This window comes from Schistocerca gregaria, chromosome 6 (assembly GCF_023897955.1).
Source record: "Schistocerca gregaria isolate iqSchGreg1 chromosome 6, iqSchGreg1.2, whole genome shotgun sequence".
In the NCBI taxonomy this organism is placed as follows: Eukaryota; Metazoa; Arthropoda; class Insecta; order Orthoptera; family Acrididae; genus Schistocerca; species Schistocerca gregaria.
The window spans coordinates 80035555-80057901 of record NC_064925.1 but is presented as its reverse complement, the minus strand read 5'-3'; the positions used below and the strand labels follow the sequence as shown (position 1 = coordinate 80057901).

At 43.5% G+C, this 22347-nt stretch overlaps 1 protein-coding gene across 1 annotated transcript; it reads left to right on the top strand.

Moving 5' to 3' along the window:
* Positions 1 to 10005: 10005 nt before the first annotated feature.
* On the top strand, positions 10006 to 22026 carry LOC126278397 (uncharacterized). Its single transcript, XM_049978497.1, has 2 exons — positions 10006 to 10078; positions 20505 to 22026. Exon 2 carries the CDS (start codon positions 20508 to 20510, stop codon positions 21756 to 21758), a length of 1251 nt encoding a protein of 416 aa, XP_049834454.1. The 5' UTR covers positions 10006 to 10078; positions 20505 to 20507; the 3' UTR covers positions 21759 to 22026.
* Positions 22027 to 22347: the final 321 nt, after the last annotated feature.

The window sequence follows — 22347 nt, the reverse complement described above, 5'->3', positions numbered from 1 at the left end:
TGTACCATCACGTTTCCGACTTTGATAAAGGTTGGATTGTAGCCTTTCGCGATTGCGGTTTATCATAACGCGACATTGCTGCTCGCTTAGTCGAGGTCCAATGACTGTTAGCAGAATATGGAATCGGTGGGTTCAGGAGGGTAATACGGAACGCCGTGCTGGATCCCAACGGCCTCGTATCACTATCAGCCGAGATGACAGACATCTTATCCGCATGGCTGTAACGGATCGTACAGCCACGTCTCAATCCCTGAGTCAACATATGGGGACATCTGCAAGACAACAACCATCTGCACGAACAGTTTGACGACGTTTGCAGAAGCATGGACTATCAAATCAGAGACCATGGCTGCGGTTACACTTGACGCTGCATCACAGGCAGGAGATGGTGTACTCAACGACGAACCTTGGTGCACGAAAGGCAAAACGTAATTTTTTTCGGATGAATCCAGGTTGTGTTTACAGCATCATGATGGTCGCATCCGTGTTTGGTGACATCGCGGTGAACGCACAAGTGAAACGTGTATTCGTCATCGCTATACTGGCGTATCACCCGGCGTGATGGTATGGGGTGCCATTGACTACACGTCTCGGTCACCTCTTGGTTCGCACTGACGGCACTTTGAACAGTAGACGTTACATTTCAGATGTGTTACGACCCGTCGCTCTACCCTCCATTCGATCCCTGCGAAACCCTACATTTTAGCAGGATAATGCACGACCGCATGTTGAAGGTCCTGTACGGGCCCTTCTGGATACAGAAAATGTTCGACTGCTGCCCTGGCCAGCACATTATCCAGATCTCTCACCAATTGAAAACGTCTGGTCAATGGTGGCCGAGCAACTGGCTCGTCACAATACGCCAGTCACTACTCATGATGAACTGTGGTGTAGTGTTGAAGCTGCATGGGCAGCTGTACCTGTACACGCCATCCAAGCTCTGTTTGACTCAATGCCCAGGCGTATCAAGGCCGTTATTACGACCAGAGGTGGGTGTTCTAGGTACTGATTTCTCAGGATCTATGCACCCAAATTGCGTGAAAATGTAACCACATGTTCAGTTCTAGTGTAATATATTTGTCCAATGAACGCCTGTTTATCATCTGCATTTCTTCTTGACGTAGCAATTTTAATGGTCAGTAGTGTAGTTTCTTAGAAGAGATAACAGGTCGTAGGTCGCTCTCTAACACAGTCGAAATTTGGCAGGGTAATAGAAGGATGAAAATAGAGGGCCACTAGTTCTGGCTCAGGTGCCAAAACGTAATAACTCCCGAAAAAACGACGCTCGAAGTTTCGGATCGACTTAAGCATCACTTTAGAGACGGTGCTCTTGACCACTGCGTTTTCATCGAGCGAGTAGCGTGCTGAAGACTCGTTGAAACTTTGAACGTCACTTTATTAGAAGTTATTGCGTTTTGGCACCTGAGGTGGTACTTTATTTTCAACCTTTTATCACCTTGCGAAGTTTCGGCTGTGTTAGAGAGGGGCGTAAGGCGGGTTGTCGCTTGCAAGAAACTACATGGAATGAAATGATCACGTAAAGTCAGTATCAGGGAAATCAAATGGAAGACTTAATTGCTGTTGCAAAGGTCTTGAGTCAGTGCGGCGCTTCTGTATAAGACATCACATACAAGATGGCAGTGTTACCAAACATAAGGTATTGTTCCAGCATTTTCAGGTCTTATCAAGAATCCGCGACAACAGATGTCGAACAAATTCAAATTACACAATGCTGCGATTGTTAACAGTTCTGCATAGCCCATACTAAAGTGTAACAGAAGTGCTCACGGACCTCAAATGGTGACCTTTGGAAGAAATACGATGCAGTTCTCGTGAAACTCTATTGGGTAAATTTAGAGATTCTATACTCGAAGAGGACTGTGATACCATTGTGCTGTCACCAACGTATGTCTCACACAGGAATCGTGAGACTGAGATAGGGAAGTGGGACAGAAAATAAAGTCGATATAACTGTTCCGGACACACCACTCTATAATGGCTTGGCTGAGTGATGGGTCAGTGTGGCCCAGCGACGAGCCAGTGATTACTTTTAATTCCGACATTTCTCTCTCGTCGATGAGAGGCAGACACACCCAATACCCGCTCGGCGGGCCGGTGGTGGTCAGTAAACGGCTGGCCTCCACCCTAGATGGACAGTACAAGCTGTTGTTGTTGTGGTCTTCAGTCCTGAGACTGGTTTGATGCAGCTCTCCATGCTACTCTATCCTGTGCAAGCTTCTTCATCACCCAGCACCTACTGCAACCTACACCCTTCTCAATCTGCTGAATGTACTCATCTCTTGGTCTCCCTCTACGATTTTTACCCTCCACGCTGCCCTCCAATCGTAAATTTGTGATCTCTTGATGCCTCAAAACATGTCCTACCAACCGGTCCCTTCTTCTTGTCAAGTTGTGCCACAAACTCCTCTTCTCTCCATTTCTATCCAATACTTCATTAGTTATGTGATCTACTCATCTAATCTTCAGCATTCTTCTGTAACACCACATTTCGAAAGCTTGTATTCTTTTCTTGTCCAAACTATTCGTCCATGTTTCACTCCCATACATGGCTACACTCCACAAAAATACTTTCAGAAACATCTTCCTGACACTTAAATCTATACTCGATGTCAACAAATTTCTCTTCAGAAACGCTTTCCTTCCCATTGCCAGTCTACGTTTTATATCCTCTCTACTTCGACCATCATCAGTTATTTTGCTTCCCAAATAGTAAAACTCCTTTACTACTTTAAGTGTCTCATTTCCTAATCTAATTCCCACAGCATCCCTCGACTTAATTCGACTACATTCCATTATCCTCGTTTTGCTTTTGTTGATGTTCATCTTATATACTCCTTTCAAGACACTGTCCATTCCGTTCAACTGCTATTTCAGGTCCTTTGCTGTTTCTGACAGAATTACAACGTCATCGGCGAATCTCAAAGTTTTTATTTCTTCTCCATAGATTGTAATTTCTACTCCGAATTTTTCTTTTGTTTCCTTCACTGCTTGCTCAATATACAGATTGAATAACATCGGGGAGAGGTTTCAACCCTTTCTCACTCCCTTCCCAACCGCTGCTTCCCTTTCATGTCCCTCGACTACTATAACTGCCATCTGGTTTCTGTACAAATTTTAAACATCCATTTGCTCCCTGTATTTTACCCCTACCACTTTAAGAATTTGAAAGAGAGTATTCCAGTCAACACTGTCAAAAGCTTTCTCTAAGTCTACAAATTCTAGAAACGTAGGTTCGCCTTTCCTTAATCTATTTTCCAAGATAAGTCGTAGGGTCATATTGCCTCACGTGTTCCTACATTTCTACGGAATCCAAACTGATCCTCCCCGAGGTCAGCTTCTACCAGTTTTTCCATTCGTCTGTAAAGAATTCGTGTTAGTATTTTGCAGCTATGACGTATTAAACTGATGGTTCGGTAATTTTCATATTTGTCAACACCTGATTTCTTTGGCACTGGAATTATTATATTCTTCTTGAAGTCTGAGGGTATTTCCCCAGTCTCATACATCTTGCTCACCAGATGGAAGAGTTTTGTCAGGTCTGGCTCTCCCAAGGCCGGCAGTAGGTCTTTCAGTGCTCTGTCAAACTCTTCACGTAGTATCGTATCTCCCGTTTCATCTTCATCTACATCCTCTTCCATTTCCACAATATTGTCCTCAAGTACATCGCCCTTGTATAGACCCTCTATATACTCGTTCCACCTTTCTGATTTCTCTTCTTTGCTTAGAACTGGGTTTCCATCTGAGCTCTTGATATTCATGCAAGTGGTTCTCTTTTCTCCAAAGGTCTCTTTAATTTTCCAGTAGGCAGTATGTATCTTACCCCTAGTGATATGCGCCTCTACATCCTTACATTTGTCCTCTAGCCATGCCGTTTAGCCATTTTGCACTTCCTGTCGATCTCATTTTTGAGACGTTTGTATTCCCTTTTGCCTGTTTCATTTACTGCGTTTTTATATTTTCTTCTTTCATCAATTAAATTCAATATTTATTCTGTTACCCAAGGGTTTCTACTAGCCCTCTCTCTCTACCAGAGAGCTAGTACTAAACTGGAGAGAACACGTGCTACACGAAGCATAGCTTGACACCTGGCGGTACATCTGCCATGTCAAATCAGGGCAAGTTGTCAAACTGTTCTGCTATACAGAGTAAATACAATTACGGTTTATGGATACAATGCGACGCTGTCTTAGTTTGATTTATGGTTTACTGTTAATATTGCTTTCTATCTACTAATCGTTCCGGCCAAGATCAATTTCACAATTATTCTGCTCTGTGTACATACGTAATTTTCGTACTTTCGCACCCCCGTTACAAATTATAGATTATACTTTTTGGTGGTCCGCATGAACTTTAGCCAGGCACTTACGTGTGATTTGCAGAATATCCATTACTTCCATCCAAGAGATTTTTGCTTTCACTTTGCGCCTTTTATTTCCTGAACGATGAGGCTGCATAACGACACAAATGAGTAAAACGTTGACGTGAGAAATTTCTTATTGTAGTTGTCTCACCAGGTGGGTAACGATCTTTCAGGCAATGAGTCATGTGATACAAAATGCTTCTCTTTCTACACCCAACGAGAAAAAAAGTCCCATGCATATCATAGCAGCAAAACAGCTAAACCAGTGCGTTGTTCCACATTTTATATAAATTAGCTACAGACAGACAAAAATGTTTTAACAATTTGCGTACAAGAATATTCAGAAAGGAAGATGGTCGAATTAGTAACAGATAAAGCACATATTTAATTTTGTATTTATTATTTTGTTTCATTCAACATGCCACACATTGACAAATGTAATTAGCTTATCTAAGATTTGTGTCGTGCCCTCATACCAGAATTGTTGTCCTATGCAGCAGGTATTGCTTCCTTTGTCTGTGCTTGCAATATACGCTGGAGTCCAAAATTAAAGGTACAAACTGAAATTTTGCAAGGTTTCGTTTATTTGGACACCTAACAGTATCATCCGGTGACAGTGAAGTAGAAACAATACAAAGAAAACAGAACGTACACAACTGCAACATGTGTAGCGGCAGACGAAAAATGTTCTTCGTTTTCTTCCATCTTAACTGATGTACACACACATTCCGACAACTCGTTAATGCCCTCTTTATGGGCTGTGACCACCTCTGGCAGCAACACAGGCCTGACAAACGACGGGCCATGCGTGAATGATGTCGTCAATCTCATGTTGAGCCAATAACGCCCATTTTTCCTGCAGGGCTGCTCGCAAATCTTGGAGAGCGGTTGGTGGATGCTGACGTGATGCAAACGGTGTCCCACTGAATCGCAGATATGCTCTATGGGGTTGAAATCGAGAGAGCGAGCAGGCCACGTCGTGGGTGCAATATCTTCTGTTTCCAGGAAAACGTCAACCACCCGTGCTCCATGAGTTCGTTCAACAATACGAAGTGTGGGCCGATAGCACCTCGCAACAACCGCACATGAGGTCCCAATATCTCATCTCACGATACCTGACAGCCTTGCCGTTTTAACCGTACAATTTCATGAAGAGGTGTTCGAATGGTCAACATATTCCCTGCCCGCCCACACCATTAGAGATCATCCTCAATATCGGTCTCTTCCCACAACGGTTTGGTCCCGAAAGCGTGTTCCAAGTTCCCTCCAGATGCATATCGGTCGGAAACCACCGTACACAACAAATCGGGGCTCACCTGTGAAAAGAACAGTGGCCCACTATTCGACAGACCAGGTGACGTGTTGACGGCTCCACTCCAGACGTTCCCTTCTGTGAAGACGCGTCAGAGGTACACGTACTACAGGTCTCTGACATATAAGGCCACTCTGCTAAAGCCTTCTGTACACCGTTTGTCTCGATACAATACGTCTAGTGGATGCTGCTAGGTCAGATGCCAGTTTCCGTGCAGTATTGAGGCGGTACCGTCGTGCCCTTACAGCCAAATAGCGGTTCTCTGTTTCTGATGTTACACGTGGCCGGCCCTGCCCCGGTCTTCGGGACAGTTTCGATCTCTATAAACTGTCACCACATCCGAGAAACAACAAAACGATTCACATTAAGCCATCAGGTCACATCAGCTTCTGACTGTCCTGCTTGCATTCTCTCCATGACCCTCCACCACAGAGAGCCTGGTAGGCGTCTTAAGTGTGCCGTACTGCACCGTTCATCTGTGACTGTATACACAGCGACAGTGGATGTGGAACTAGCCGGTAAACATTATCTCGGTTGATAGATGCCCTGAGGTCATCGTTGACGTGGTTGTCTGTTGACCATAATGCCATTTTGCGTGCAGGACACGATCGTACTGACATCTATTGACAAGTGGTACGATTATATCGTGAATTACACACATGATGGGGAAATAGTGGTTTGTTGCTTTAATTTTGGAAAAATGGTTCAAATGGCTCTGAGCACTATGGGACTTAACATCTGAGGTCATCAGTCACCTAGACTTAGAAAAACCTAACTAACCTAAGGACATACACACACCCGTGCCCGAGGCACGATTCGAACCTACGACCATAGCAGCAGCGCGGTTTCGGAGTGAAGCACCTATTTCATTTTTTATATTTCATTTTATCTGTTTCTAATATCGTGTTATAATTTCATGTATTGACTTGTTCCATGACCATGGAGACTTCTCCTTAATTTGGTCCCACGAAACAATAAATAAATAAATAAATAAATAATAAATAAAAAAACCGCTCGGCCACAGCTCTCGGCCTCAAGGTTTCGTTCTACCGCGTTTGATCACCACGATGAAGAATCGACGTTCTGTTCGCCAAGCACAGCGCAACCTTTCACTTCGGCGCCTGTCATCCGAGGACAAGCAGTGCGTTCACTGCAGCATTCTGCGTTACTCTGCACCATTGGTCGGTGGTTAGCAGCTGCCGGACTGGGGAACTACCGTGATGTTCACAGCTTGCCGTTAACACCACAAAACAAGCGGCAACGATTGCACGTTTGTCGTGACCGGGAAGCATGGACTGCTCACGAATAGCGTCGCATTCTGTTCAGTGATGGCGTGCGGATCTCTACTACCCCAGATGATCATCTTCGACTAGTATGTCGGCGAACCCATTCTTCCAGTGTTTTGGTGGATAGGGCTATGCGATGTTGCCCCTGGCGACATGGCGTGGTGAGCGGTCGGGTATGACTTTAGGTCGCGGTTGCCTCCGATTGAGGGAGCTATGACGACACATCAGTATGCCACGTGCGTTCTGCGTCCTCTTGTGCCACCTCTCCTGCGACAGTATCGCCGTGTCATTTTTCAAGAGGACATCACTCGACCACAAACGGCACGTCTGCGTGCTTTGAGGTACTCCTGTGGCCAGTAAGAGCCTCAGATCTATCAGCGACAGGACACGTGTGGTAGCAGCTCGGACGTCAACTACATCCAGGTGCCAGCATTCGAGATATCGAGAACCAGGTCGCCTTCCCTCAGGAGACGATACAACGCTTTATGACTTTATGACACCCTTCCCAAACCGAATCAGTGCAAGCGGTCGCACCAGAGGAGATGCTACGTCTTAGGGTGTTAATAATCAGGCTAATACTGCCGAGTTCTCTTTACAATTGACTCGACGTTGTTATCACTGAAATCGCATGACGTACTCTCTCAAAGACTGAAGTTTCATTTACTCCCCTTCAGTTTTTTTTGTCAAACAATGTTATAAGAACAGAAGCAGACCTCACATTAAAAGCTGTAGAACAACACTTTTAAGTTGTCCATACCCGGAAGAAGATTCAGCGTTAAAAGAGCATAAGATAGCTAGCGTTATTGTTTCTTTTCTGTCCGTTAGATATGAAATGAACCACTTAAACATTGCACCCCGAAAGTCATGAACTTAACTTTTCTTCAAAAGAGAATATGTCTACTCATATAACTTTCTGATACATACTTCTGAATTATTATTAACTTTTAATTTTACGTTCATTTCTTTCCAGTAGGCCGAGGAAGTCTGGCCTAACTCACACCAGCTGCTCAGCCTCTGACCGTGCAAAGGTGAGAGCTCAATAACAGCATTCAGCGTCTGAGACTGCGCTTTGGAGAGAGTGTACTGCCGAGCGCCTAGGAAGCACACGCCTCTACGTAAGCGTTCCTAAGCTGCTATTACCGTAACTGTAAAGTATACCAGTTAAGTTACAACAACAGTGATAAAGTACAATACTTAAGCAAATTTGTATTACAGTGCCTCGACTTTCAGCAAGACAATATTATTCAAGGTTTCTTCTTTCACTTCATTTATCAGACTCAGTGTTGACAGAAGTTCCGTAATGATCGTATTCTTCCACTTTTGTAGATTTTTTTTAAGTAACGACAGCAGTCTACAATTTCTGTGGAACAACCCAAGTGTCTTCTTTACTTATTAGCTTGTCGTTTAGTCAGATATCTACAGTCTATTTTAGAAGACGGTTCTAGGTGTTGGACTGTTGCAACAACGTAGTGCCATCGTAATTCATGACATATTCGTGGGAAAGGCAGTGCTCTGCTACAGCGGGCATTGTCGGTTGTATGTTGTCCTTGTTGCCTCTATGTACAGTACATCTCTCCTGTGTCATCCACATAGGCTGCCCTACATATAGTGCCAAACGTTTTGGGCCAAATTAAAACAGGTGATTGTGGGTCCACGAACAATTGAACTAGGGAACCTGTCTTCAGAAATGAAAATTTGTTGTGTTATGTACACCGTATAACGACAACATAGGTCATGGTAACTGTTCAAAGTGACGACTGCCAATCTCAATGCATACATGACAACGACGCATGAAGTTCTCTCTCAAAGATACCTGGCATCTGTTGTATCAGTAACAGGCAGCTTGAGCGCTAGCAAGCAGGTCTTCGTCCTTCACACACCAACGTCTTGATGTAACTCCAGGGGAAAGAGTTCAGAGGTATGAGATCCTGGCGATCGCGCTGACCATTGGAGAGGACTTCCCTTTTCAGTCCAATGATGGGGGTACACGTTGTTCAAGTGCTCGCATACATTAAAATCAATGTGGGCCGGTGTACTGTCGTGTTAAAATCACATCCTTTTGCGGACAGCAAGGCTACAGTTTCCAAGAACTGTGGCGGCCTGTCTCGCAGGAACAACAGGTAACGTGGACCAATCAAACGGGGAGGCAGCAAATAAATTCCTATTAAGTGATCTTGGAAACTGACAACCCAAACGTTTAAAGAGAATAATCGCTCGTGGCTACCAATGTAGGTGGTGTGGGGATTGTCCTCACTCCAGAAATGACTGTATCAGCTGTTGAAAACACTATCACAGGTGGATGAGGCCTCTTCCGTGAGCTATACCAAGTGTACGACGCTCGGCATTATGGCACTGCAGTGACTAATCAATTGACAGAAGTGAGCGTGGGACTCAAAAACCGTTGGCCCCATTGGTTGCACACATTCTTTATGATAGGGGTGCAATATCTGTTCCGCCATTACTCTCTACATTGCATCGATCAAAGTGTGGTTTCCACTGGCAAGTTGACAGGTGAATTTTTGCTGGGTGGTTGGCCAAACGATCCAGCACCATCTCCTCATGTTAGGTGTTCGGAAATGTCTTTGGTGGGAACCTTCGCAGGCTGTGGCGTGAATGACCTCGCCTATCGTAAGTTGCTGTCCATGAAGATAAACTTCTTCCAATTAGGATGACACCTGTCAGGAAACCATTCTCTGTACATTGATGCTGCTTTTTCGGCGCTACCACCTGTCACATTTTACATTAATTGCATGTCTACCAACTCTTGCGATGAATAACGTTCCATTTTTGACTACGCGTCACGCACTGTACACAGCAGCATACCTCACTAGGGGCACATCAAAAGCTGTCTGACGCAATGGGCAACTGACACCAGGGACAGTGTTGTGCAAGTGGCACAGGTTAAAGCGCCTGTGCGGTGCATCCGGTCGGCTTGTAACAAACGTGCTATGAGCTGCATTGCGTACAGTACGTCTGTTTGGTGGTGAATATGCTGTTTATCACCCGCTGTCTGTTCCAGAGTACAACACACACCCAGGATGTTTGCAGGAGTGTGGCAGCACTGCATGCGTCATTCCAGTACAGGCATCGACAATAGAGGTAGGTTGGTTGTTTGGGAAATGAGACCAGATAGCGTGGTCATCCGTCTCACCGGATTAGGGAAGGATGGGGAAGGGCGTCGGCCGTGCCCTTTCAGAGGAACCATCCCGGTATTTGCCTCGAGTGATTTAGGAAAATCACGGAAAACCCAAATCAGGATGGCCGGACGCGGGATTGAGCCGTCGTCCTCCCGAATGCAAGTCCAGTGTCTAACCACTGCGCCACCTCGCTCGGTGACAATAGAGTTCGTCACCTTGAACAATTGCAATGAACTACGTTGTTGTTGTATGGTGTACACGTTGTATAACACAACACATATGTATTTTCGACCATTGGTTCCCAATCTCAATATACTTGTCAACCCACTAGCACCCATTTCGATTTGACCTAAAAGGTCTGAGACACCACGTGCATTTTCCCTATACGTATATTTTCCCTATTTCCAGAGACAAAGGTCACCCTTGACTGATACCAAAAAGGCTTTCGTCTCGTAGTTCTTCTACTTCTCGTCTCATTTCTGCTTCGCTCATGCTCGAATCACCATCTTCTCCACAACTTTCGATGTTGCCGCTCCTCTATGTTTCCTTCTGTAACGTAACTAACGCTTCTCTGTTCCGCAGATTGGTGTGAGACTATTTTTTCTTAAATTGTAATAGCTCTGTGATCTCTTCATGATCACTCAAATTGGTCTGGACGGTCCAATCAGACGACGAACATTACACACATGTTCCGCGGTTCTGATAAAAACTTCGGCTCGCTCATCTACTTTCTTTACAGCAGTTTTGTACAACTTAGTACTTCCTTAATGACCTTTACCTTCTCTGTGACTTGTCCTATCTTTGTACTACTTGTATCGATACTCTACACGTTGCTGTCAACGTCTTTTCTTAATTCATCAGTATTTTCTTTAGCTTGTTTTAAGCCAGTGTCCTAAATTTATTATCAAAACCACATGGATGTTAGTCAGCTTTCTGTGTTAACTGGTGCTATATCTGCTTAACTTGTTCTTTTCTTTGATTTTCTTATTTTGTTCCTCAGTCCTCTTTGATTTTCTTCGATGTTCTTATATAATTTTGTAAATTTTTCGTCTTGTTCCCCTTGATTGTTTTCTAAACTGTTCGTCACTCTTTTTTTTTCAAAGTTTTTGAACTGTTGTATTAAAAATGTTAGCATACCAAATGCTGATGGAACCTTGAGGGTTGTTTATGACCAGTGCCTTAGGATGTTTCCGTTGCCTGTGAAATCGTCACACAGTCCTCGCCCATCTCTATGCTGGACGCTAAACCCTTACGTTACCATGTTTTCGGCTCTAACAATGAACTAACTTTTGGGAGGAGGCTGAACTCTGAGTTCACGAAATTTCTTTTTCTTTCATTAGCTGATGAGCACGTTCAAATTAATAATGTTAATGAAACAGCTGACTATGCCGGTGGCGTAACAGCCCAATCAATAGAGACCAAAAAAGGTCGATTATCTGGAGTAGTTCGTGCAGTGAGACATTTTTGCACAGTGGTAGGAGGGGGTACCACGAACAACGTAGGAGGAATCATAAGTGGAGGGAGATGAGCGTGGGGGCGAAGGTGCGTTGGAAGGTCAATTTTGTACATTTTTATTGAATAACTCCAAACCGCTGACCTCTAGCGAACCCACCACGTTAAATTAACTACAGAAAAGGTGTAATGCTTCATCAATTCACGGGGGGCGTCGGATAATGTTGTGGAAGCTGCACTATATTTCAAAGAGAAGACTGCTCGACATGATGAGGTACTTATTGACAATTTGCTGCAGTTGCTCGCCAACTTATGCTCTGGTTCGCTAGAAAAACGCAGACGCCAAGGAATGTAGACATCAATGTAGACAAATCATAGAGCGCGGCGACATTAGTGCCCACTGCCGGAGAAACGGGCCACGGGCTACGCGGGAAAAGCGTAGCCGCAAATCACGGCCCAGCGCGTGCGTGGACAGTGTTGGCGACCAGTTTTAAGTTCGTGCGGTCTCCGATTTCCCGTCTGTGTTCAGACGGATTCGTTCGTCTGCATCCGACGATGCCTTAATACCAAGAAAAGCTGGTTCCCATGCCATGCTGAGCTAAATCCCGTGTCTCTATTAATCAGTTCGTTGTTGTTGTTGTTGTGGTCTTCAGTCCTGAGACTGGTTTGATGCAGCTCTCCACGCTACTCTATCCTGTGCAGGCTTCTTCATCTCCCAGTACTTACTGCAACCTACATTCTTCTGAATCTGCTTAGTGTATTCATCTCTTGGTCTCCCTTTACGATTTTTACCCTCCACGCTGCCCTCCAATACTGAATTGGTGATCCCTCGATGTCTCAGAACATGTCCTACCAACCGATTCCTTCTTTTAGTCAAGTTGTGCCACAAACTCCTCTTCTCCCCAATTCTATTCAGTACCTCCTCATTAGTTATGTGATCTGGCCATCTAATTTTCAGCATTCTTCTGTGGCACCACATTTCGAAAGCTTCTATTCTCTTCTTGTCCAAACTATTTCACTTCCATACATGGCTACACTCCATACAAATACTTTCAGAAACGACTTCGTGACACTTAAATCTTTACTCGAAGTTAACAAATTTCTCTTCTTCAGAAACGCTTTTCTTCCCATTGCCAGTCTACATTTTATATCTTCTCTGCTTCGACCATCATCAGTTATTTTGCTCCCCAAATAACAAAACTCCTTTACTACTTTAAGTGTCTCATTTTCTAATATAAATCCCTCAGCATCACCTGAGTTTATTCCACTACATTCCATTATCCTCGTTTTGCTTTTGTTGATGTTCATCTTACATCCTCCTTTCAAGACACTGTCCATTCCGTTCAACTGCTCTTCCAAGTCCTTTGCTGTCTCTAACAGAATTACAATGTCATCGGCGAACCTCAAAGTTTTCATTTCTTCTCCATGGATTTTAATACCTACTCCGAATTTTTCTTTTGTTTCCTTTACTGCTTGCTCAATATACTGATTGAATAACACCGGGGAGAGGCTACACCTCTGTCTCACTCCCTTCCCAACCACTGCTTCTCTTTCATGTCCCTCGACTCTTATAACTGCCATCTGGTTTCTGTACAAATTGTATATACCTTCCGCTCCCTGTGTTTTATCCCTGCCACCTTCAGAATTTGAAAGAGAGTATTCCAGTCAACATTGTCTAAAGCTTTTTCTAACTCTACAAATTCTAGAAATGTGGTTTGCCTTTCCGTAATCTTTCTTCTAAAATAAGTTTCCCGTTGCTTTCAGCCGTTCGCAGTACCAGCATAGCAAAGCCGTTTTGGTTAGTGTTACAAGGCCAGATCAGTCAATCATCCAGACTGTTGCCCCTGTAACTACTGGAAAGGCTGCTGCCCACACGTTTGTCTGGCCTTTCAACAGATACCCCTCCATTGTGGTTGCACCTAAGGTACGGCTATCTTTATCGCTGAGGCACTCAAGCCTTCCCACCAACGGCAAGGTTCATGGGGGGGAAACAGGTCGTTATTTACACGTATTTCCATTGCTTATTTTAAGACGAAGTCCCAGCACAATAAAACGGACGGAAGGATCTTTGTCCCTCGGTAGTTTATGCCGTGTTTCATCTCAAGACAGTGTTCAGCTACAGCAGACTTTTCTGGCTGCCCCAGTCTGCTGTGACGCCCAAGTTCAGCGCATCTATCCTTAACAGTGCGGCACGTCCGGCCAATGTATGATTTCCCACACTGGCTCGGGATTTTATATGTTTCTGGTCTCCTTAGGACCTACGATGTCTTTAACAGACTCAGCACAGTTTGCGTCGAAGGGCGGAAGACACGTTTTATTTGAAGTTTCTTGACCAGCCTTACGGCCATAAAGGACACGCCACCAACGTAGGGCAGAGAAACTATCCTCTTGGAGTTCTCCGTTTCTTCTGGCCGCTATTGAGGTTTATTGAGTGCAGGTTGATATGTATTACGAATCCGTTGTACAAATACAGAGCGAAGACGGCTAAGCTCTGCTGCTAAGCTCCCTGCATCTGAGACAACCCTAGCCCTATGAACGACAGTCCGTAATACGCTACTGCGTTGAGGTGAGTGACGGCAGCTCGTAGCTCATAGGTATAGGTCAGTATGAGTTGGTTTACGACGTACACTGTGACCCAAGTAACTGTCTTCTTTTCTGCGGACCAAGATATCTAAGAACGGAATGTTTCAATTTTTCTCTACTTCCATGTAGAAGTAAACGCTCGGATGGAAGGCTTTGAGGTTTCCCACTGTGGCGTTCGCTGTGTTATTCAGTGGTTGGTATTTAACTAATTTGTAAATGAAAATGATAATCTTATTTTATTACATTGAGTAATTACTAAATAAATTTTCTCCCGGCTAAAGATTTGGTCAAGCTGCTAAAGAACTCCAAGTTAACGTTGTGTTAAAGTGTTGTCTGTAAGTTGTGTAAGTGGCACTAAATCACAGTTCATACAACAGATTCTATACAACTATTGATTATGATGGAAATAGTTATCTACAGCAAAATGACCATTAAAACCACCGAATATCAACCGCGCACAACACTGACGTATGTTACCTGAAACAACATTCTTCGCAACTGGTGCGTAATTAATTTCGGCTCCATACATCAGCTAGAAAAGTTTGTTATAAGGATCGTGCTATGAGCACTGTTTTTAAAGAACCAATCTGATTCGAATCATTTTCATTAAAATGAGTTCGGGACCACCGGTGCACATTTATTTTTACACATTTGTATTACGTTCGGCATTTATGTCTGCAGAGTTGCGTAATTTGCATTTGCCGCTGAGATAATTGTTAATATGGCGGCAGACAATTGATAGAGACTTTCTATTGTTAGAGCAAATAAGATAAATGCTTATTAAACTCTACTTTCGTATTGTGCACTATTTATACTTCATCAAGCAAACATTTGATTTTTTTCTAAGGAAAACACAGACAAAAACGCGATACAATTCGCTATCATCAATGGCTGCGCTCCTTGCAGCGGAAAGAAATAATTAACACAGAGAATGTTTACTGAGAGAGGAATTAAAGTTACAAATAATTATTCACTCATATTTATTATAATAATTAACTCTATTCTCAAGTAATAATTAACAAATAATTACAATTTCTTAACAGACCTCAGTTTGATATGCGTCCACAACCTACAAAAGCCAACCAACAAAAGGTAAAAACAAAGGAAGACAAACGCAGATCATAAAAGGAATTTACAATTATCTTTGTCTTTGTATGATACATATCGATCCTTCCAATAAAATCATAAAATATTGTATAAATAATTAATACTTGTCATCGTTTTCAATGTTTTTCATATGTCGAATAGATAATGTTTATAACTGGTAGAGTCATAATTTCCTCTCGTCGCACTGTAGATAAAATTTATCTCGTGGATGTTACACGCTCGGATGGAAGGCTTTGAGGTTTCCCACAAACGCAGGTTGCCTTACCGCCCATGTGGGCATAGTACGAAGGTGTCGTCCACATACCTCCAGAGACATTTAGGTTTCAACGCCGCTGACTGAAGTGCTTTCTCCTCGATGTGCTCCATTAAAAGGTAAGCCACTATCGGAGGCAAATGGCCACCCATAGCAAAACCGTCAGTTTTCTCAAAATATTGTTTATAAAATAAAAAGTAGGTCGTGGTAAGCACATGTCCGAATAGATATAAGATGTCCTCCTCCAACTTAGCTCTTATAAGTTTTAATGAATCCACCAGAGGAACTCGAGTGAACGAAGAGACCACATCGAAACTCACTTAAAACGTCAGCTGGTTCGAAACGCTACGCCCTCAGTCCCTGTATAAAATTTCCGAGTTTCGAATGTGATTTTCCTATGAATGGGCTCAGACGATTAGGCAGATGTTTTGTTTGGTAATATGTTGGGGCTTCTATATTTGCCACAACGGGGCGAAGCGGAACCCCTTCCTTATGGATCTTAGGGAGCTCATAAAGTCACTATGGAATTGGCGCTCGTACTCTGAAACTCCTTGCATGATGTTCAAAAAACTGGCTGGATTTGAAAAGGACGAATGTCTTCCGTTGTAATGCAATAGTTCTATCCTTCTGGAGGCGACGATGCATTGACTATTGCAGTAAATCCGTCATCTCGTCGATGTAAGATGTTGCAGGCAAAAGAGCAGAAGTACTTCCCTTACCAGCATGTGAAATTATTATTTCTGTGTATTCTCTTAAGGAAAGGGCCGCTTTTCTTTCTTCGATGTTGATGTTCTGCTTGTATTCGGGCATCCTAGTTGTGACCCTGCAAGTCTCTCGCCTCATTTCTACAGCACTCTCACTGGGAAGTTTCAGGACATCTTGCTCAATGACACTAATAAAAATCTTGATAGGAAAGGTATTTGTAGTGGGCACAAAGTTTAGTCCCTTTTCCAACTCTGATACTGCAGTGTTACTCACTTGTTTATTTGTCAAATTAAACACAGTGCGTCAGCATGGTTTCATGTTCTTGCGATGATTGGCATGTAAGGTGGTGGAACTTGGAAGACTTCGCGCTACGGCCTGGAGCAGTGTCCTGAGCCAAGCGGTTTAAGACGCTGCGGTTATGGACTGTTCGGCTGGTCCCGGCGGAGGTTCGAGTCCTCCATCGGGCATGGGTGTGTGTGTGTTTGTCCTTACGATAATTTAGGCTAAGTAGTGTGTAAGCTTAGGGACTGATGACCTTAGCAGTCAAGTCCCATAAGACTTCACACACATCTGAACATTTGAACACCTCGAGGGAAAAGCACTTCTGTCAGCGGTGTTGAAACCTAAATGTTTTTGAAGATATGTGGACGACACCTTCGTAATATGGCCACATGGAGTAGTAAGACATCCTGCGCTTTCGGAACACCTTAACTCCTTCCATCCCAGCGTTTACTTCACCATGGAAGTAGAGAAAAATGGAGACCTCCCGTTGTTAGAAGCCTTGGTCCGCAGAAAACAAAACTGTTTCTTGGATCACACTGTATTTCGTGAACCAAGCCACACTGACCTCTTATGTACGAGCTACGAGCTTCCACCACTCATCTCGTTCATACTCAGATGCAGGAAGCTTAACAGCAAAGCTTAGCCATCTTCGCTCTGTTTTTGTACAAAACTGGTACTTGGGTAAACAGATTCGTAATGCATTTCAACTTGCACTCACTACACCTCAAGAGCAGCCAGAAGAAACGGAGAACCCCACGAGGATGGTTCTTCTACCCTACGTCGGTGGTGTGTCCTTTATGATCGGCAGACCGTCCGAGAAACGTCAAATGAAATTTGTCTTTCGCCCTTTAGAGCGACTACAAACGATGCTGGGTTCTGTTAAAGACATTGGTCAGACGTGTCGCAGTGTTACAGATAGACAAAGATGTCACACCACTCTGGGTCAGCCAGAAACGTCTGTTGTTACTGAACTCTGTCTCGACACGGGACACAGCATGAACTATGGAGAGATCCTTTCGTCCGCTTGCACGTATTGGGACTCCAACTTTGTAGAAGCAGTTGAAATACCTGTAAGTTACGACCTGATTAATAGAGGCTCGAGATTTCAGCTCAGCATGGCATGGGAACTAGCATTGGAGATACTGAGACATCGTCGGCCACAGACGAACGAGTCCGGTCACTGTATGTCGCCGTGCTCTATGACTCGTCTACGATGAAGCAATAGAGCCACCCGTTGGCGCCTGCGCTTTTCTAGCGAGTCAGGGTACATTCTGGCGAGCCACTGCAGCAACTCGTAAGCAAGCGCGTGAAGATGACTAGCAGCTGTCACATTGAAATATAGTGCAGCTTTCACAATGCTGTCCGATGTGACACCTGTGCATCAATGAAACCACAAAAAGGATCCTCCTCACTTTTTCTCGAGGACTAATAGTTTGCTCATAGCGAGAGAGATGGTACGAAATCTCCACATTTGGTTTTTGAAGGCCAGTTATAGCACTGGGGTTGCTTAAAACGACAGTGGTAGGAACAGCTGAATAACCCTGAATACATATTAGATACGCTATGCACTGTTTCATTGTGCAGTACTACAGTTATAGCCGGTCTCTGTGGCCGAGCGGTTCTAGGCGCTTCAGTCCGGAGCCGCGCTGCTGCATCGGTAGCAGGTTCGAATCCTGCGTCGGGCATTGATGTGTGTGATGTCCTTAGGTTCGTTAGGTTTAAGTAGTTCTAAGTTCTAGGGGACTGATGACCTCAGATGTTAAGTCCCATAGTGCTTAGAGCCATTTGAACAATTTTGGTATAATGAGACAACATAAGCAGCCATTTTGTCTGTTGACAGTATCGGATGAAGTTAACCATCAGACAGCAATAGGCAGACTGACCGATATTGTGAATACGAACATTTTAATCATAGAAGCTGCCCAGGTGACAGTTACATGACCATATCATACTCTTACAGAATAATGTAGAAAAATGCAAAATGTGCAGCAGTTTAAAGAACATTGTAATGTTATCTGCGTCAACCTGTTTTTAGACTACTGCACATTATTTCATTCCTTTATATTAATCTGTAAAAGAACTCTTTATTTACTGAAAGGCACCCTGTTGACAGCTTCGATGACAAAAAGTGATATCCACAATATCGGGCGGTTTACCTGTTGCTGTCGGTTGTTTAACCTCATCCGATACTGTCAACAGGGAAGATGCTCCTTATTTGTCTCATTAATTATGATGTAACTGTTATACTGGACAATGAAAAGATGAATAGCGTATTTAATAATCACAGTTTCTGAGATAAGTTTTATTTTAAAAAATCTCTTCGTATGTAGTTTTTTTATTGACGACTGTGGATTATTTCCATAAATTTGATTCAACTTCATCTTACGCTTTGGAATTGTAAATACGATTGTGACAATGCATCTTGCTTCAATAGGTGATCTAGACACTACTTTTTATTGTGCGATATGTATTGTTAGAACTATTATAAAATCACTAATTTCGTCCATTGTTCGTATTATGAATACTGGACTGTAGCCGTACCTATACTTTCAGATCTGAAGATGGCCATTTAAGTTGTCGAAAAGAGTAATCGAACTACCCATCCCTACGCTCTTGCCAGACAAAAAGTTTTCCTAAAGAACTATGATTACAGATAAACGCAGTTTGTACAATTTTAATAAATATTTTAGTAAAAGAAACGATAGTTTAGTTTACTGTCTTTGAACAGAATACTAAACATTATTTAAACGCTAAACCATTGAACTAGTGGAGGTAAAACAGAACTGTCTGACTATGGTTAAATCACTTACGAAGTTCTGCAATGTTTATTCTTGAGTCCATTGCTATGTGTCATATATGCGAATGATAAGCCAAGAGAGATCATTTTCATTGATTTTAATTTTACTGTAGTTCGTAAAGGTTGATAACAGCAAAGCAAATGGTAGAAATGGTTCTAAAAGACATTCTTTTAATTTACAAATATGTAATTTATTCAGATCTGTTCAACAAATGATGTTATACCAATGATAAATGTTGTACAGACTCAGGTGCTAATAACTAGACGGTTTTCGAATCTTTTAACAGTTATACATTAACAAGAATTTCAAATAGAACATGCTAATGCTTCTCGAAAAAATAGGGCCGAAAAGTTCTGCTCTTCGTGTCAATGAACGTCGCAATTATGAAGAAGTTAATATTGTTGTGGTTGGCAGGAGAGCCAACACCGTGTTACTAGAGGAGGCCGAAAGGCACGCGTTTTAGCTCACACAGGCTGGCGTGAGGTCTGGAACAGGACAAGGAAATCAGAATTTAGAAACAACGGACGTAGCTGGTGGAATACTTAACTTTAATCCATTAATGACGAACGTCGGTCTTGACGGTACATGATTCACAATACCAATGGTAACTGAATATGGCGCCTTGCTAGGTCGTAGCAAATAACGTAGCTGAAGGCTATGCTAACTATCGTCTCGGCAAATGAGAACGTATTTAGTCAGTGAACCATCGCTAGCAAATTCGGTTGTACAACTGGGGCGAGTGCTACGAAGTCTCTCTAGACCTGCCGTGTGGCGGCGCTCGGTCTGCAATCACTGATAGTGGCGACACTCGGGTCCGACGTACTAACGGACCGCGGCCGATTTAAAGGCTACCACCTAGCAAGTGTGGTGTCTGGCGGTGACACCACAAATATACTGCACATCACGTTTTACAGAATAACACTGTAAGGTAGCTCATCTTTTATAAGAAATGTCTCGCATCGATAATTACAATCTTTAAAAAGCTGATGTCTATATTTTGGTGAATCACGAGATTACGAAATGATACTTGTCATGTAATCCTCAACAGCTTAATATTTTAACAAATTATTAATAAAATTTACTTGAAAATACGATATGTATCACTGTGTGTATTTGCTGAAACGTATGACATCGAGACTCCGTCAGATATTCGTGGAAGTTCAGGTTTTAATCAAAGATTAACACACACTTCGTTTCTTTTGTTGCAGGAAATGGCCGCCGAAGCCGCCGTCGTTCTGCCCGTGTGGCTTAACAAAGACTTCGCGAAGAGTTCGCTGAAGGAGTCGAACAGTTGCGGAGACTTCAAGATCCTGTCAGTAGACGTCCAGCGAGCGACAGCTCCGGGTGACAACTATCTGAGTGAAGTGTACCGCATGACCGTTCACCTAGAGAACAACGAGAAACAGTGTAAAAGGAGCGTGTCGTTGATAATAAAATGTCTCCCAGACAGCGAAGTCATGAAGACAATAGCACAGGACATGCAAGCCTTCGAACAAGAGACTCTCATGTTCTGCGAGACGCTTCCCGCGATGTCGAAAATCCTGGAGGAAGCGGCCCCCGGCAAATACACGCAGCTGTCAGCAAAGTGTTTCGCCTCCGGGCGGGAGCCAGTCAGCTACGTGGTGCTCGAGGATTTGAAGGCCAGAGGGTTCGCTTTGGCGAAGAGGTGCAAGGGACTCGATCTGGCGCACGCCAGACTCGTGGTCCGGAAACTGGCGCAGTTCCACGCGGCTTCCGTCAGGCTGCACGAGCAGAGACCGTCTGCGCTGGACCGCTACCGGACCTTTCGAATGTTTGAGGGAGACATGGCTAAACACCTGGAACCCTACGTGAAACAGGGCTGCAAATTACTTGCAGACCAGCTGGAGACGTTAGAGAAATCGTACTCCAAGTACGCACCCAAAGTGCGAGCTCTCTCGGAAAACATATTTCCACGGCTACTAGAGCTGACGCAACGGAAGGGAAAGTTTCGCGTGCTAACCCACGCAGATACCTGGGTCAACAACATCATGTTCAAATATGCAGGTGGAGTCGTCCGAGACGTGGTTCTACTCGATTTCCAGTTGGCTTCATACAATTCGCCTTCGATTGACTTACAGTATTTTACACACACGAGTCTCACGGAAGAAGTGTACTCCGATCACTTGACGGACCTTTTGAAAGAGTACCACAACCATTTAGTCGAAGTGATGAGCGATATTGGTGTCAGTACCGATAAACAGATATCCTTCGAGGAGCTTCTGGAAGATTTCGAAGAGCACACTCTGTACGCCGTATTCGCATCGGTAGGTGTGTTGCCCGTTGTACGCACTGAAGAAGATACGAGGTTCGACATAGAGTCTTCAGTCAAAGAAAATGACAGTGATACCAACAGAAAGGCCTTCGCAGGTGCTTCGTATGTGGAAGCTGTAAAGCAGATGCTTCCACAATTTGAAAAGAAAGGTTTATTCTCAAGTAATTAGTATTTTTTTATTTTCTGACGAAGCAAACTTGACTGTTGAGTATCTAAAAATTAAGTAGAGTGACCATGTTTTCTCCATGTTGTATTCTTAGTCCTGTCACCTGAAGTACCAATCGTATATTTCCAGTCACTCAGCACTGATAATATCTTTCAGTAACAGCAACTATATTTGACACTGTAGCATGTTATTGCACATAAGAATGATATACACTATGTAAAAATATTGGCAACCTATGTATGTTTTTATCATCTCGTTAATAAACTCTATTACAGGTAAGATTTTCAGCACTATAAATCTCAACAAGATTCCCTTTCTACCATAAATCTCAACGATATTCCCTTTCTGTCCTTTGCCTGGACCCCATATAATGAAACTGCAATTATCATTTCTGCTGTGTTTGCTAATGAATGAAACAACATTCGCAGACTTAACTACTTACTTAATATGGCTTCAGAAAAAAAATGGAATTGTGAGATCTGGAACGTGAAAGCCCCCTCGGTGTACACAATGCACATGTCCGTCAACAGGCTAACAGTTGGGACCTTATTTAGCACTTCTGAGCCGAAATGCGATGAAGCACTGTCCTGTA

What these genes read in the sequence shown, in the direction of transcription:
- LOC126278397 (XM_049978497.1), top strand. Translation starts at nt 20,508, where the DNA reads ATGGCCGCCGAAGCCGCCGTCGTTCTGCCCGTGTGGCTTAACAAAGAC.